The 14,236-nt window shown below is 45.9% G+C and overlaps 1 protein-coding gene across 3 annotated transcripts in view; it reads left to right on the forward strand.

The window, feature by feature from the left end:
* SNCB (synuclein beta) overlaps window positions 1-14,236 on the forward strand; it is a 40,762-nt gene that overhangs the window by 23,501 nt on the left and 3,025 nt on the right. For all 3 annotated transcript variants that reach the window (XM_083603950.1, XM_083603951.1, XM_083603952.1), the window contains exons 3-4: window positions 10,778-10,816; window positions 11,411-11,529. In XM_083603950.1, coding sequence (XP_083460076.1) covers window positions 10,778-10,816; window positions 11,411-11,529 — 158 coding nt within the window. The remainder of the gene's footprint in view (window positions 1-10,777; window positions 10,817-11,410; window positions 11,530-14,236) is intronic.

The following is a 14,236-nucleotide window of genomic DNA, read 5'->3' on the forward strand; positions in this document are numbered from 1 at the left end:
TTCCATCAGGAAAGCTGAAACGCTTGCACAGACAGAGCAATCTCCATAGCGCTACGTTGAATTCCACCCTTAGCCTGGATCCTCACAGGAGTAAGTAATGTGGCAATCCTGTGTTCACCTACCTGAGAGTAAGTCCTGTACAGTATAATGCACTAGTACTTATTTCCAGTAAGTACCAATGAGTTTTTTTTCCAGGGTGTTTGGTATGTTTAGCCTGGTGAAGAAGTGATAAATGTTTAATTTTTAGCCTGGAGAAGAGGTAATGTGATAGTCACCTTGAAATATTTGATGAGCAATGGGTTCAAATGACAAGAAAAAAGATTAGGAAGAAGGCAGTGGACTCTCCTTTGTTAGAGGTTTTTAAGCAGAGGCTGAGTACCAAGAGTGGTTCTTGGGAGGGGGTTGGACTAGATGAGTTTTGAGATCCTGTCCAATTTTCTGCATAGGATCAGGCTGTCCATTATACTGTTTTTGATATCAGGCTGTGACTTCTGTGGCTTATGTAGCCAAATTGTCACCTCCCACATGCAAAAGGGTTGTATCAGTATGTTGGGAGAACCTTAAGATTTGAAGAAGTAAAAAAACCCCAAACCCTTTATAGCACCTAAGCACACTCAGTGGCCACAGAATGCTGACTAACTGGGGGAACAGAATGGAGCAGCATGGGGAAGGACTTAACTAACTGAAGAGTGAACAAGAGCAGTCCATGCTGCAACATTTCGTTGCAGGTTCCACTCATTTCCTTCTATTATCACTGTCTCAAATGCACAGAATTCTATTTGACTAAAGAATCTGGTTGACAGGAGAATCTAGCCTTGTTCCACAGTAGAAAACCCAACCAGTCTACAAGCCAGTAATTAATTATCTTCATTATTGCTGCATGCAAGCAGGGTAACGGAACAGAGAGGTAAAGCACCATTTTGCAAGCTTTTGATATTGAAGGTTGTCTGAAGAAAATGTTGGTTAGCAGGCTTAAGGTTTAACTAGTGCAACTATTTGGAATAGGGCTGCAGCTCAGGGGCAGAGCATCCGACTTGCATGGTCAGTCTCTGACATCTCCAAGCAAGGCTGGGGATGTCTCCTGCTCAAAACTCTGGAGATCAGCTACCAGGCAGTGTTAAGACAGTCCTGACCAGGATGGGCCATTGGGTCTGACTCAGCATAAGGCAGCTTCTCATAATCCTAACCAGCCCATGTAAAGCATTCTTGACTGGTGGGAGGGTAATTCTCACAAGCAGGGAACGTCAGGGAAATGAGGGGCAGATGCCATGTACTGCAGGGCATTTAATAGGGAGAGCTTCTGCTTTCCAGGCAGTCTCCCGTTCCCTAGGTATGCCTTGCATTCATTGTTCCTAGAGGGATGACCTTGCATCTGGCTGCAGCAACATGTTTCTTGGAACAGACCCAGCATAGCAAGCAATTCAGAGAGCTGGAAGCGCCCGGTCCTTCCCATTAATTACCACTCTAGCCATTTTGTTTCTTGGGCATGCTTTATTGGCAGGGATTTTAAGACCTTTCTCCAGATTGCTGATTAAAAAAGCATATTGAAGACCGCTGGGCCTGCAGGCGATCCCTCTGGGATCTTAATGCAGACATCTCTGGTTTCGGCGCACTTAATCATTGGATTGTGCACTTTATCGATATGGCGTGGTGCTACTTTCCTAATTGGAATGTCCTAAGGAAGTAAGTCCAAGTCCCTTAAAGCTGTTTTTTTGTAATGACTCGGTTACCCTTATGAACCAGTGCTTGTAAATAATAAAAAGAGCGATCCCAGAAGATGCTGGGCAGCAACACTGACCATGTGGGCTGGGAAGAAGGGAGGGAGGAAGTGCTTGGAGGCCAGTTGGCTTCTCCAGTTGTGCCAGGAGGGCACAGTAGAACAAGGCAGGAGTGGCATCTGCAGGGAATTCCCAAGTAACTCCCTTTCCACCCCCTGCTAGATGTGCTGCAGAAATCAGAGCAAGAGCACAAAGGAGAAGCAGCAAACCACCACTTCAGTCCCAGGCCCTAAGTAGGGGCAGAATCTACTGTGAAACTAATGAATCTCAAGCTATTACCAGAGGGCCCCAAGAAGTGAATACACATTGTTTAAAATTTTTGGGTCTAGTAATCCCAATTTGAGTCACGTAACTCAAATTTATTTATTTATTATTGGCTGTGTATAGTTCAACAATCCCATAGTTTGAGAGTCAGTAGCAGAGATGTTGTAAAGGTGTGGTGATCTATCATGGAACAACCCTATTGAAGAAGGTAACACTGGTTACCCAGACTTTGCTGCTAGTTGCAAAGGGGTCCCCATAAGAGTTCAAGCTTCAGGGCCCCAAAAAGTAGGTCTGCCACTGGCCCTAAGTGTGAGGAGTGGATTTCTGTTTTTTAGGGTTCTATCCCGTGTTCATCATATTCTGACAATGGACATGACTAACTTAGGTCTATTAATTCCAGTGGGTTTCGTCTGCGGAGAGCTTAGTTGGATACAACCCTTAGTCTGCAAAGTGCTTCACTGTCTTTCCCCTACAGACTTTGGAAACTGGCGAGTGTTTCAGTTGAACTGGGAGACCATGTCCTAAGAGGGAGGCTGCACCATCAGGTCTTGCCTGCATGCTGCATTGGAATTGCCTCCTAAGGGTCTCATCTCACAGCTATGTGGATGCAGAGGTGGTCATGCTTTGAAAGTGAAGACCCAAGGTTCAGTCTTTTGACGTGCATCAAAAGCCTGTTATCAGTTGAGTAGATGGTGTTGGGTTAGAAGATCCAATGTTCTCCATCGATATAGGCTGCTTTGTATGTTCATAAGCCCTCTGCCTGAAGGCTTTTGTGAAACACTGTTATTCTTCACTGCCCTGGTCTCTTGTCTCAATGTTCTGGTGGTGGTGAGTTAGGTCATTAATATTCCCATTTTACAGTGTGAATGGTGACACAGTGTTTCACCCAAGGCTTGGTGTGCTTTGAGAGAAAATCCTATGCCAAGGGACTCCCAGATTTCGCACTAAGAAGAGTAGAATTCTGCAACCTTTATAACTCACGCAGATTAGCAGTTTCCCCCCTCCCTTAATTATGCACAATTTATTCAGCTGCTCTGCCCGCCATGGGGAGTACTAAGGAGCTATGTAGGGCACTGAAGCCTCACACCCTGAACGCTGGGCTTTTTATACAGTAACAACTCTGACTTCTGAGAATTACCCATACAAGTTCAAGCCTATCTTTACAACCATAAGGTCTAGAAACATGCTTACTTATTTAAAAGAAAGTCGGGAAAGAAAACAGAGATTCTTAGGATGCTGAATTTTGCTGTCAATACCTCATTCTGCAGATTATTAGCCATCCAGTAAGTGCATGGTTGATGAGGGATTTTAAGGTCTTTTATGGGCATGGTTGGAGCCCAAATTACACTAGATGTTAAGTGTGTATTTGCTTCTCACTTTTGCTAATGGGAGATCCCCCCACCATCAAATGCCATCTTTAGGGAGATGGGGGAAGAGGTCCTCAGAACTGCAGCAGGAGCAGAAAAGAGCTATACTTGCCCTTCACCCTACTCTGATGCCATTTTCTCCCTGCCCCACAATCTGATACCACTTCCACATTTTTAAAAACCTGCATGTTAAATGCATGTTAACAAGGAAGATTTAACCTCAGCTCCAGTTTAGCCATCAGTTTCTCCTGGCCCACTCTTCCCAGGATCAAGGAGAACTGGACAAGAGGGGCTAGAATGCTGTGCTGGTGTTGATGCCTGATCCCTGCTGTTCTGAACTGTGCATCTCCCTTAGGCAGGTTTGCCGTAGGAAAAAAAATACTTGCTGAAATTGGTGAAGCTCTGGAGGTGTAAATTTGACCTCAAGGGACAGATGCCCACAAAGTATCCATTTTGGAATGGAGGTTGTTTACAAGAGCTCAGGTCACCTCAATTGCTAGGCAGGCAGGGTGTGAAATCTTTGGCTGTGGCCTAACCTCTTTCCTGGCCGTCAGCATGATAATGCTCTTTGCCAAGGAGGGATTTAGCATCTGCAGGACAATTGCTGGAAAGCTTCCAAGGGAGTAAAACAGCCCTTGTGCCAATTATACTGCTGGAAGGAGGTATTGGTAGTGGACGGGAGCCTCCGGCATGCTGGAGCCCTCCCTCCCCAACTGGCCAGGACTGTCTGGGATACTTTAGGTGCTATGCACACCTGACCCCAGCATGTCCCCATTGGACCCGTTAAGGGAGATCAGATCATAGCAGATTACGCTGCCTAAGAGATGACTTACTGTGACTGCTCTGACAGCGGCCTCCAGCCGTCACATACCACACTCTCCGATGCTGTGCACCCCTCTCCCCTGGCCGATTATGGGATTCCCTGCTGGGAGGGCTGGGTGCTGTGGTGTTAGCTGCATTTCCAGGACCTGGAAGGCTAAATTTGCCTGCACATATGGGCTTGCAAGGACAAGGCGCACATCCTTATTTTGAACAAAGCCTCCAGGCATGAGCAGGGCAGCTTGCAGAGGAGGAGGAGGAGATGCAGTGGCCTCATATGTTTAAGCATGAATTCTGCTAGCACATGCTCCAGAGAGGCAGAGGAACCTCAGGGAGAAACGCTGGATGCAGCAGTGCTTGGAAAGGATTGCTGGCCAGACAAATATGGCCAATGAAAGCACTGCTGGAGGGAGGGGGGCATGATTAATGCCACCCTTCCTTGGAAGAAGGCAATGTGAAAAGCACAGTGTGTCGTGTTTTTGCTCCCTGGTGGTTCAGCATTTTAAAAGGTTTTATTGCACCACTCAGACACCTGTTCCTGCCTTCATCCAGCTCCCCACTTGCCCATTTTGTTGCCTGAAGCAGATAGCTTCACCTGGTGCATGACAGGGCTGGCTCAGGGGGAGCAGAGTTAAGGGCTAGCAAGGTAAGTTGATCCCACCTGCTGCTGCTTCAGGATGCTCCACAAGGGGGTGGTGTAACCAGGAGCACTAAAACAATGTTGAGTATAAAATTGTACAGTTGGGAGAGCTTCTGTCTGCCCCTGGCTGAAGGTTTTTGGAGAATCCATGAAAAGCAGTGGAGTTGGAATGGGGGAATATAAGCTCCATGGAGATGCGGTGATATACTTTTGGGGCTCAGCTTTCTTTTAGTACAAGGCCTCAGCCTTGGCATATGTGAAACAATACAGCGGAGTGCCTTTGAATGTGTACAGATTGAATTCACTTGACTGCTTTTTTATTTTATTTTTGTCTTGCCTTCTGTTATAGAACTCAACAGTTTGCCTCCATAAATCTAGGTTTTGGAGCAGGCAGAGCTTTCCAGACATGGCTCAAGCCACCACACACCTCCTGCTACGGTTTCTCTGTAAATTATCATAGCACGTTCTTTGCATATTCAGGCAAGCCTTGAGAGTTACACTTAAAATGGCCTCCTGCATGAGTCACTGCAGATTCAGGTAGATGTTGATGTGATAGTTGTATTCCAAGAGCACTTTCCCTTCACAGAGGAAGGCTCACCTACAAATACCACGGTACCCGAAACACAAGGCCTGTCCCCAGGGTTGCCATTGGATGTCCCACACAGCACTTAATGGTGAAACCTGCCTGTGTCAAATGGCGCTGCAAGTCACATTGTTTCATAGGCATGCATCTTTGCATAAGCTCACCCTCATGACTGTACCGTGCATGCAAGCTGCTAATTCACAGCACAGCCAGAAGATAGATGTGGAGTCCTTAGGATTTTGGCAAGCTCAGCCACACACCTCACATGTAGATTTTTTAAAAAATATTTTATTAATTTAGCATGGTTATTACAAAATCAAAACAAAATATTACAATTACGTAACATATGTACAAAGTTCTCAATAATGTTATTAATAAAAAAGAAAAATATAGAAGAAAGAAAAAAGGAAAGAAAGAAGGAATAAATCTATAAAAAGGAAAAGAAAATTAGAAAAAGAAAAAAGAAGAAAATAGGAACTTTCTTCCAAGTTTATTCTACATCTATTTCAATAAGTAAATAATAATAAAATTTCATTGATTGTCTTCCACCGCTTACACTGCACTTCCTATAAACATTTTAAACAAAGTTACAGTATATCTGTTATTCTGTATTTTTTTCTCCCATAGAATCCCACATAGATGATCAATTCAATAAATTATCTTGATCTCTCACAAGTCTACTCTAAACACAACCAAAACCTTGTATTTAATCCTTGTCTACATAAATTATCATTTAAACATTTCCATTGTTTCTGTATTATACTTTTCGGTTTTTGTCTTATTAAATCAGTTAACTTTGCTAATTCCAAATATTTGCATAGTTTGTTCAATCATTCCTCCTTGCTTGGAATGTGGGAATGAAGATTTATTATTGTGTAGCTTTTCTTTATCATCTCACAGCACAGAAACTGATGTAACTGTAGCTTTGATTTTGATAGCACCTCATGAATTGAAAACCTAGCAGAACCCTGTGATATTTGGACTTTCATCTGGCCTTTGTTAAGATCTGATAGCTAGGAAGTTCAGGCTTATCTATGTATATGTAATAAAGCAGGTTCCATTTTGCTCTTTTGGATATTTGGAATGTAAGAGGTGGCTCGCAACAATGCAGAGCTGAGCTAGTACAGTATAGTTGTTTCTACCTGTGGAATACCCCGCCACAAGAAGTCAGTGGAAGATCATCACCCCTCACAAAAGATTTACACTGCAGAAAATAATAGGGTATTCTCTTTCACATTCTCCTCAGCATCAAGCTGCAATTTACAGCTAAAGGCTTATCCCCCCCAAAAAAGCAGAATTGCTGCTTTTCTGTTAGTGCTATACTTAATGCTAGCATTGGCAAGACACTATTCTGCCTTAAGGTGGGATACACAATCTTCCAGTAATAAACTTCCATTTTTAAAAAGGCAGCGGAATCTTATTGGGTTTGATGATGTTATTTTTTTTTTTAATTTTTAATGGGTGCATGTGGACCCACACACTTCATTGGTAGAGACTCTGCCTCCAAGGAAGAATTTAAAATCCCATCCAGGCACTGACCAGACAAAGAACAGCTTGGTGTTTCAGCAGGTGGCTGCATCATGCATCCTCAGTTGATTCCTTAGAGTTTAAAAAAGATGTGGGGAGAAAGGGGGAGTTGCATCAATCATTCCTAGTGATATCACAGGCATTAGCCAATGAATGCCTGTGATATTCGTGCACCTACATAGCACCCACATCATTCACAACCACCATTGCTGCTTGCCTACCAGTCAGGCTATTTTCTCAGTGACAAAATGTTGTCGTTTGTAGGTTGGAACTGGGCAATATACATTCAACACAAGTGCTGTCTTGAAGAAAGACACACCTGGGTTCCCTGCAACAATTGTGTTACATTTGTGCATTTATTGTGTACAGGCACACTAAAAAAAATGTCCAGAAGGGTAGCAATTTCAGTCATGAAGTCCTGGGAATAAGCCAGATTTCACCACTAGGGGGCCTTTTGCATTATGTCAGATGAGTTTAAGGCCAATAAATTTGGTACACAGGGTTCCTTCTGTCAAGGGATAAGCAGCTCCACCTTTCAATATTCGTTGCAGACCTCATAATGAGTATGACTCTTGCCAACAACTCCTGCTTTATTCTGCCTGTCACATTTCCCTGCTATTGGCATCTTGCATGGTAATGATAGGCAGCTGCCATCACCCATGTTCTTTGAGACAACCAGCCTCATTTTATTTGGATCTTGTCTTGGTGCCTCTGAGTCAGCTGTGATGTCAGATCTGTGCACTTGGCATGGACAGTTCAACTTAAAACCCAATATCCCCAGTTGTAGCTTCTTGCCTAGAACCTTGTGAGCGATGCAACATTTCGGGAGCTGATCAGCTGCCTGCCTTGTGTTTTGTTAATGAGGTTTATCTTCTTTTATTAACACTGCACCATGTGTATGTGGTGTCAGGGTGTGCTAGACAGCTTTTTATAGCTCAGCAAGTTTAGAATCGGGGACCTTTCCCTCCCCACAGCTGCTGCCTACTGTTCTCTCACATCGCTTTACAGTAATTTCGCAGCCTCCCTTCTTAGACACTGTCTCTTGGCTAACTCAAGTTTGTCTGACTAGACGACCAAGCCCTAGGGACATCAGTCTAAAGGATGGGGGACCTGTGGCCCCCCAGATGTTTATGACCTCCAGTTCCCATCAGCCCCAGCCAGCAAGACCAAAGGTCAAGTATCATTGGAGTGTACTTCAATGATGTATGGTGTGTGGCGGTGGAGTGTCATCTGGAGGACCTAAGGAACAAATTGCTTGTTGTAACCATACATGTCCATTCAAACCCTGAGAGCTACTTGTGATTTGGAGTGGGGAAGCCTGGAAGGGAGTGCTTAACCTGGACATCACTTGCCTTGAAATATTCCCAACCCTTCACTTTGGGGTTCCAGAAATGTTTGGAAATGGAGGTGGGTTGGGAGCTGGAAGCAGAAAAGCAAGTGCTGGGTCACACATTCAAGTCACACATTCCACACAATGGTTACCCCTAGCCATGATGTCTGCATTGCTTCCAGTCTTAGAGGCAGTATGTCTCTGATTGCTAGCTGCTGGTTATCACCAGTAAAAGTCATGTCTTGCTTGTAGGCATCTAGTTGGCCACCACAGGGCTGTTCTTATATTAAGTCTCAGTCAATGGGTTCAGGATTGAAACCTGACTTTGTGGTCATAGGTGGTGCAGTAGTTAAGTTAAGAGTGTTGGACTGAAAGATCCAGATTTCAATCACTGCTAGAGCCATGAAGCTCATTCCGTGACTGGGACTGCTCCTTCCTTCTTGCATAGATGCAGGGTGCGGGCCCTGGTGGTCAGTAGGGCTTGCTGGTGGAGAGTAGCTGAGAGGCAAGCCGGCAGCTAGACAAGCCATGCCATTTTTCTGCCTTGCAGTGAGGTCTGATAAGGAACAGCTGGGAGAGACAGAGGTGTGGACAGCGAGGGTTCAGAGTTATTATTATTGTTTATTGAATTTGTATACTGCCCTTCATCCGTAGATCTCAGGGCGGTTCCTTATAACTGAGGAGGAAGGTAAGGGGCGTGAGGGTCCAGCCAAGCCCAGCAGGAAGAAGGTGCTGGAGAGGAACTAGAGGAGGAGCAGGCCACAGGGAGAGGCCTCAGATGACAACTAACCAGTTCCCCAACAGGGAACTGCTGGATTGTATTCAGTGGGGAATTGGAGTGTGATGGCACACCTTGCTCCTAATAAATATGTGAATTAAACAATCCAGTAGTTGTGTCTATTTTGTGTGAAGGAAGAGAAGGACCAAGGGCATAGACACATGGGCTTTTGATGTACCCTTGCACATAGAAACCCAACAGTGATGTTGGGCCAGTCATTATTTCTCAGCCTTACCTACCTCACGTTTACCTTTCCAAACTATAAGGCCATGACGATAAGGGCATAATTGCACAGATACGATTTGATCACTCTTTCCTTTCTCTTCATTACATACCCCACAGAAGGCTGTGTTTCCTGCCACCATGTTGTGAACCAGCCCAAGAGCAGGAGAGGTGGTATAGAATTATTTTAAATATGGGCATTCACTTCTTTCTGGTTTTTTCTTACATTCTATTACTCTTGGTGCCATAACCTTTCTTCTTTGTGGCATGGAGTCATTTGAGTGACTGTCAGGTCTCAGTATGGTTGGCTTATCGAGTTCTGGGAGATGGGGAGGTGGCTGTCTCTCCAAGAGGGCCAAAAGCAGGTGTGTAGTCTCCAAGAGGTGGGGATTAAGTTACAGAACAATGAACAAGGATCAGAGGGATCCAAATCAAGTGAGCTCCTCTCCTTTTGAGAGTTGTGTTCCTCTATCCTTCAAAAAAAAATCAGTATGTGGAACATATTGTGTTCTTATATGGCAAGTTGTATCAGCCTCATTTCCCCCTCCTCAAATATTAAGGACCCAGGATCTGTGTTCTCCTTTGCTTTTGGTCAGCTGAAGTACTAGTGGGGCCTTCCTTTGAGTGAGCACTTAGGTCAGGAGCAGGGACCCTGTGACCCTCTAGATGTTGCTGGACTACAACTTCCATCAACCCCAGCCAGCATAGCCAATGGCCAGGCATGATGGGAGTTGTAGTCCCAACATATGGAGAGCACTATGTTGGCTACTCCTACCCTAACATAACACTGTAACACCACCAGGAAGGAAGAACAATGGGGGAAAGGTCAGTATGGAATCGTAATTCACATCAAATGTGTGTGAGTAATATGTGCACAGAGAGCTGGTTCTTCAGGATTTATCTCAGGTATTTTGACTGGTCAAACAAGCCTGCTGAGGTAAAACATACAGGGATGGAGAAACTGTGGCTCTCTAGATGTTCTTGCACCCCACTGCCATGAACCCCAGCCAGTTGCTTATGGATGATGGGAGTTGAAGACCCAAAATATGAAGGCCGCATTCCTTGCACAGAACCTGAAGATTGGTCAGAAGTAGATGTTTCTGAGACATAGGCACAAAGTCTGAAATGCTGCCTGCTTCCTAAAGGGTTGATCTCCTAAATTTCCTCCCTTGTTCTGAAGAAGGCAACTTGAATAGGATTGACCATATCCAATATATGGATGAAAGATTAACTATATTTGGAAGTATTCCTTCTCACAATTTTTTTATTCTGCAGGAAGATTATTTCTCTGAGAAGAGTCTGTGGCTGGGATGCTGAGGAAATGTGGGGTGGGTCTGAAGGGCATTGGCTAAGCTTTACTTGCTTCTCCTTATGCTGTGTGGCTATTTATTGCACTGCACATTTTCTCAGGTGACGTTGCTCTTCTCACACATTTTTGAACTATGCATCCTTTCTCTTTCTCTTTTTAGGAAGCAAAACTCGGGAAGGTGTTGCAGGTGTGGCCTCAGGTATTGGCTGCTTATGTTCTCCTTTCCCATGCTTTGCCTGGTCACTGAGTGGGCGGCTGTGCTAAAGCGATCACAGGCTAACAGGACAAGCGCTGTCATTAAAACCTCTTATGTAACTGGGCCCAGGACAAAGCCTTCCAGCTGCTTCTCACGCGTCTGCAGAGCCAGCTGTGGGGATTGGCTAAGATACCTGACCCCAGCTTTCCAGAGAAGCAGGCATACAAACCTGGAAGCCTTGGTGAACTTGAACCTGCGAAGTACTAGGGCGGGTAAAGGAATGAGCTTACGCACATTGGTGGAGAAGAAACTGTGATGCCGGGTGAGGGCCCAAACGGGGGGGTGGGGAGGGTCCTATGGTAGAAGAAGGATTATTGCTTGGCCTTGTGAAACATGTACATAGATAGCAGAGGAGATAGATACAATTCATACGTCTGCTACAGCAGCCTTCAGTCACCAGACCCCTGCTAGACTCCCTCCCAGATGTTAAGATCCTTTGCCCCTCATTCAGGATGCTCAAGGCCACATACTGTTAATCTAGAATAAGGAGCTAACTGCATGGCCTCAATATGTTGGTCGCTCTCTTCTGGCTTTCAGTTGCTGAGAAGACGAAGGAGCAGGCATCTCAGCTGGGTGGAGCCGTCTTCTCGGGGGCTGGCAATATCGCAGCTGCCACAGGCCTGGTCAAGAAGGAAGATTTCCCCACTGACCTGAAGGTGAGCATCCCACACTCTTCAGGTGACCTTGAGAAAAAGCACATAGCCCCTGGCCATATAAAAGTCTCCCATAGAAAGGCAGCTGATCCTTGGAGCCTCCTGGGGCTATCAGTAGATACAATGGGCATTTGGGTTTGGTGCAAGATCCCACTTGCCTTGCTCCATCCCACAAAACAGAATCTTGGTTATGGTATGGAGTTTTGCTGTATGTTGCTCTTGACAGAAGATAAGCACAATTGGTTGAGCAGCAGAAGGTGGAAAGGCAACAAACTTGTGCGACAGTGACATGAACATGTCCAGGATGCCCATAGTCCTGGCAGCTCTCAGACTGAGGGTACATAAGCAGTGTGGACAGATACAGGCATGCATGGGCAGAAGAACCAATGCCCTTGCATGAGAGTATGTGTACTGTGTGCTACATAACAACATGCGATGAATGCCCACATGGGCACAGTGTAAGTCTCCAGGCCAGTGACAACTGCACATTCCAGAGAGATGTTTGCATACATTTATGTCAGCATCTCACTTCCGTGTGCATCGATGTGCTTCATGTTGTGTGCGAACATGTACGTTTGTGCCGGCATGTGCTTCGAAGCCTGCCTACGTGCACGTTTGAGAATGAGTGTGTTTCTCACAGTAGGTGGGTGGGCGGGCAGCCTGCACTGAAATGGTCTGGCAGCTGCAGGGCTGGTCGATCTGAGGAAGGGCTCTCGAATCTTGCAGCCGAGCTGCCACAACGAGCTGAGCCGTTTGCTTCCAGCTTAGCTTAAAATAGCAACAGCTGAAGAAGAAATGAGGCCAGCGCAGCCAGGCAGGAGCAGGCACTCTGTTCTACTCAGCATGGGGGAAGGGAGCTGTGCAGCGTCCCCCCTTCTCCCCACTGAACAGCTCCTGTCCCTCGATGAGAAGCACTGTGCAGGGCCAATCACAGCTCAGCCCTTCCTCAAACGGAAGGTTGTAGATCTGCCAGCCACTTTTGCAACTGAACTGGGGAAACAGAATAATCGAGCGTATATTAAGGCTTCATCCAGACATCTAAACATGTGTAATACAGGCCACCTGACCTGCCATTTTTGGTCAGCTGGACTACATATTTGAAGTTAAGTTCTGGGCATGGAACAAAAATGGAAATTCTATATGTACCAGTGACAATTTCTGTTCTTCATATGTGTGGGGATTGCCCCCCCTCCAGGGTCAAGAAGGCAATTCTCCAATTTTAATATTTAGGGGAGACACTTCAAACCAAGGCAACATTTCTAATGACAACTCTAAATTAGAACAAGCAAGCCCACACACAGAGGGAGCAACAGATTGAATTTGGGCCTCTGAAGGGCAGACTACAGACTTAAGTAAAAATGAATTTATTGATAAAAATATGCAGTAATAACACGCCTTTCCACTTATGTGTGGGGTGAACCTCCAAATCATTCCATAGGGCAGGAATGGGGATCCTGTGGCACTCCAGAGGTTGTAGACTGTAACTCCCTCTGTGCCTGATCATTGGCCGTGTTATATAGGGCTGATGGGAGTTGTAGTCCAAAGCCATTTCCGACCTGGGAGGAGAGGGGGTTGCGGGCAGAAATCCCTCCCATTTCACTCACGCGGGGGCTGTCCCTTGCCCCCGCGTGATCAGGGAATCCCCGGGCGTGTCAGCAGCCCGGCCCGCCAATCAGCGGACCGGGGGGGCGTGGCTTGGCCTATTTAAGGCCAGGCACGCCCGGGGACCGCCCTCTTTGCCCCAGTTCCAGTTTTTTCCCAGCCCACCCACCCTTAGGTTTAGCTAGACTTGACCTTGCTATGGACTTCGGTTGGTCGCCGCATGGGGCCTGGTAGGAATTTTTCCAATTCGGCCCACTTCGAGCCTTTTGGTTTTTTCGCCTACCTCGTAGCAAACGTCACAACTTACTCGGTATTGGCGGTTAGGCATTGGCAGGGGTCAATTGTTATGCAAATGAAGGGGGGAAGGAAGCGCCATCACCTTCCCCAGGAGGAAAGGGTAGTCCGGTAGAGGACTCCGGGGGGCGTTGCCTTGTCCGAAACCTAGGGAGGTAAGGGCCTCCGGCACGCCCCAGAGCGGTGACACCCGTGGGATCCTAGTTGGCGTACTTCAACAGGACTCCCACGGTTTGTGGACAACCCTTCCCGGTTCCCATGCCGGGTAGTCGATAGGAGCCAATGCCTAAGGCCAATACCTTCCAATTCTGTAATCAATAAAGTTGTGGCCTTTTACGCCCATTAACCTTAAATACTGTGTCCTGTGTCTTCATTTCACATGGGGGAGGGGTCTTGCCACGCAAAAAACAGCTGGAGACCCAAGTTTGGGAAACCCTGAAGCTGTTAAATTAAGTTAGTTTGTGTTCATATATTTACTTTTTGTATTTACTTACGATTATTTCTAATTGCTTCTAATGTGTCATTTGAATCATTATACTTATTGAGCACTCAATACATTGTGAGCCACTTTTTGTGGGACAATTTTGTGGGAAACCAGCATACAAATAAACAAGGATGCTGAATGAGAGCAGTAGCATCTCCTGGACCTACAGTGTCCCTTTTGTTGGAGTGTGAGGAAGTGAGATGTATTGTGACACCCGTGGCTGTGATAACCTCTGCAGCTGCTATGCATGGGATATCTCCCTCTAGCCCTGTGGGGAATGTATTGCTTGAGGCTCTGTTCTTTGCTCTGGGAATATTACAGCATGCTTGG

Source organism: Podarcis filfolensis (assembly GCF_964270895.1).
Source record: "Podarcis filfolensis genome assembly, chromosome: 2".
Lineage (NCBI taxonomy): Eukaryota > Metazoa > Chordata > Lepidosauria > Squamata > Lacertidae > Podarcis > Podarcis filfolensis.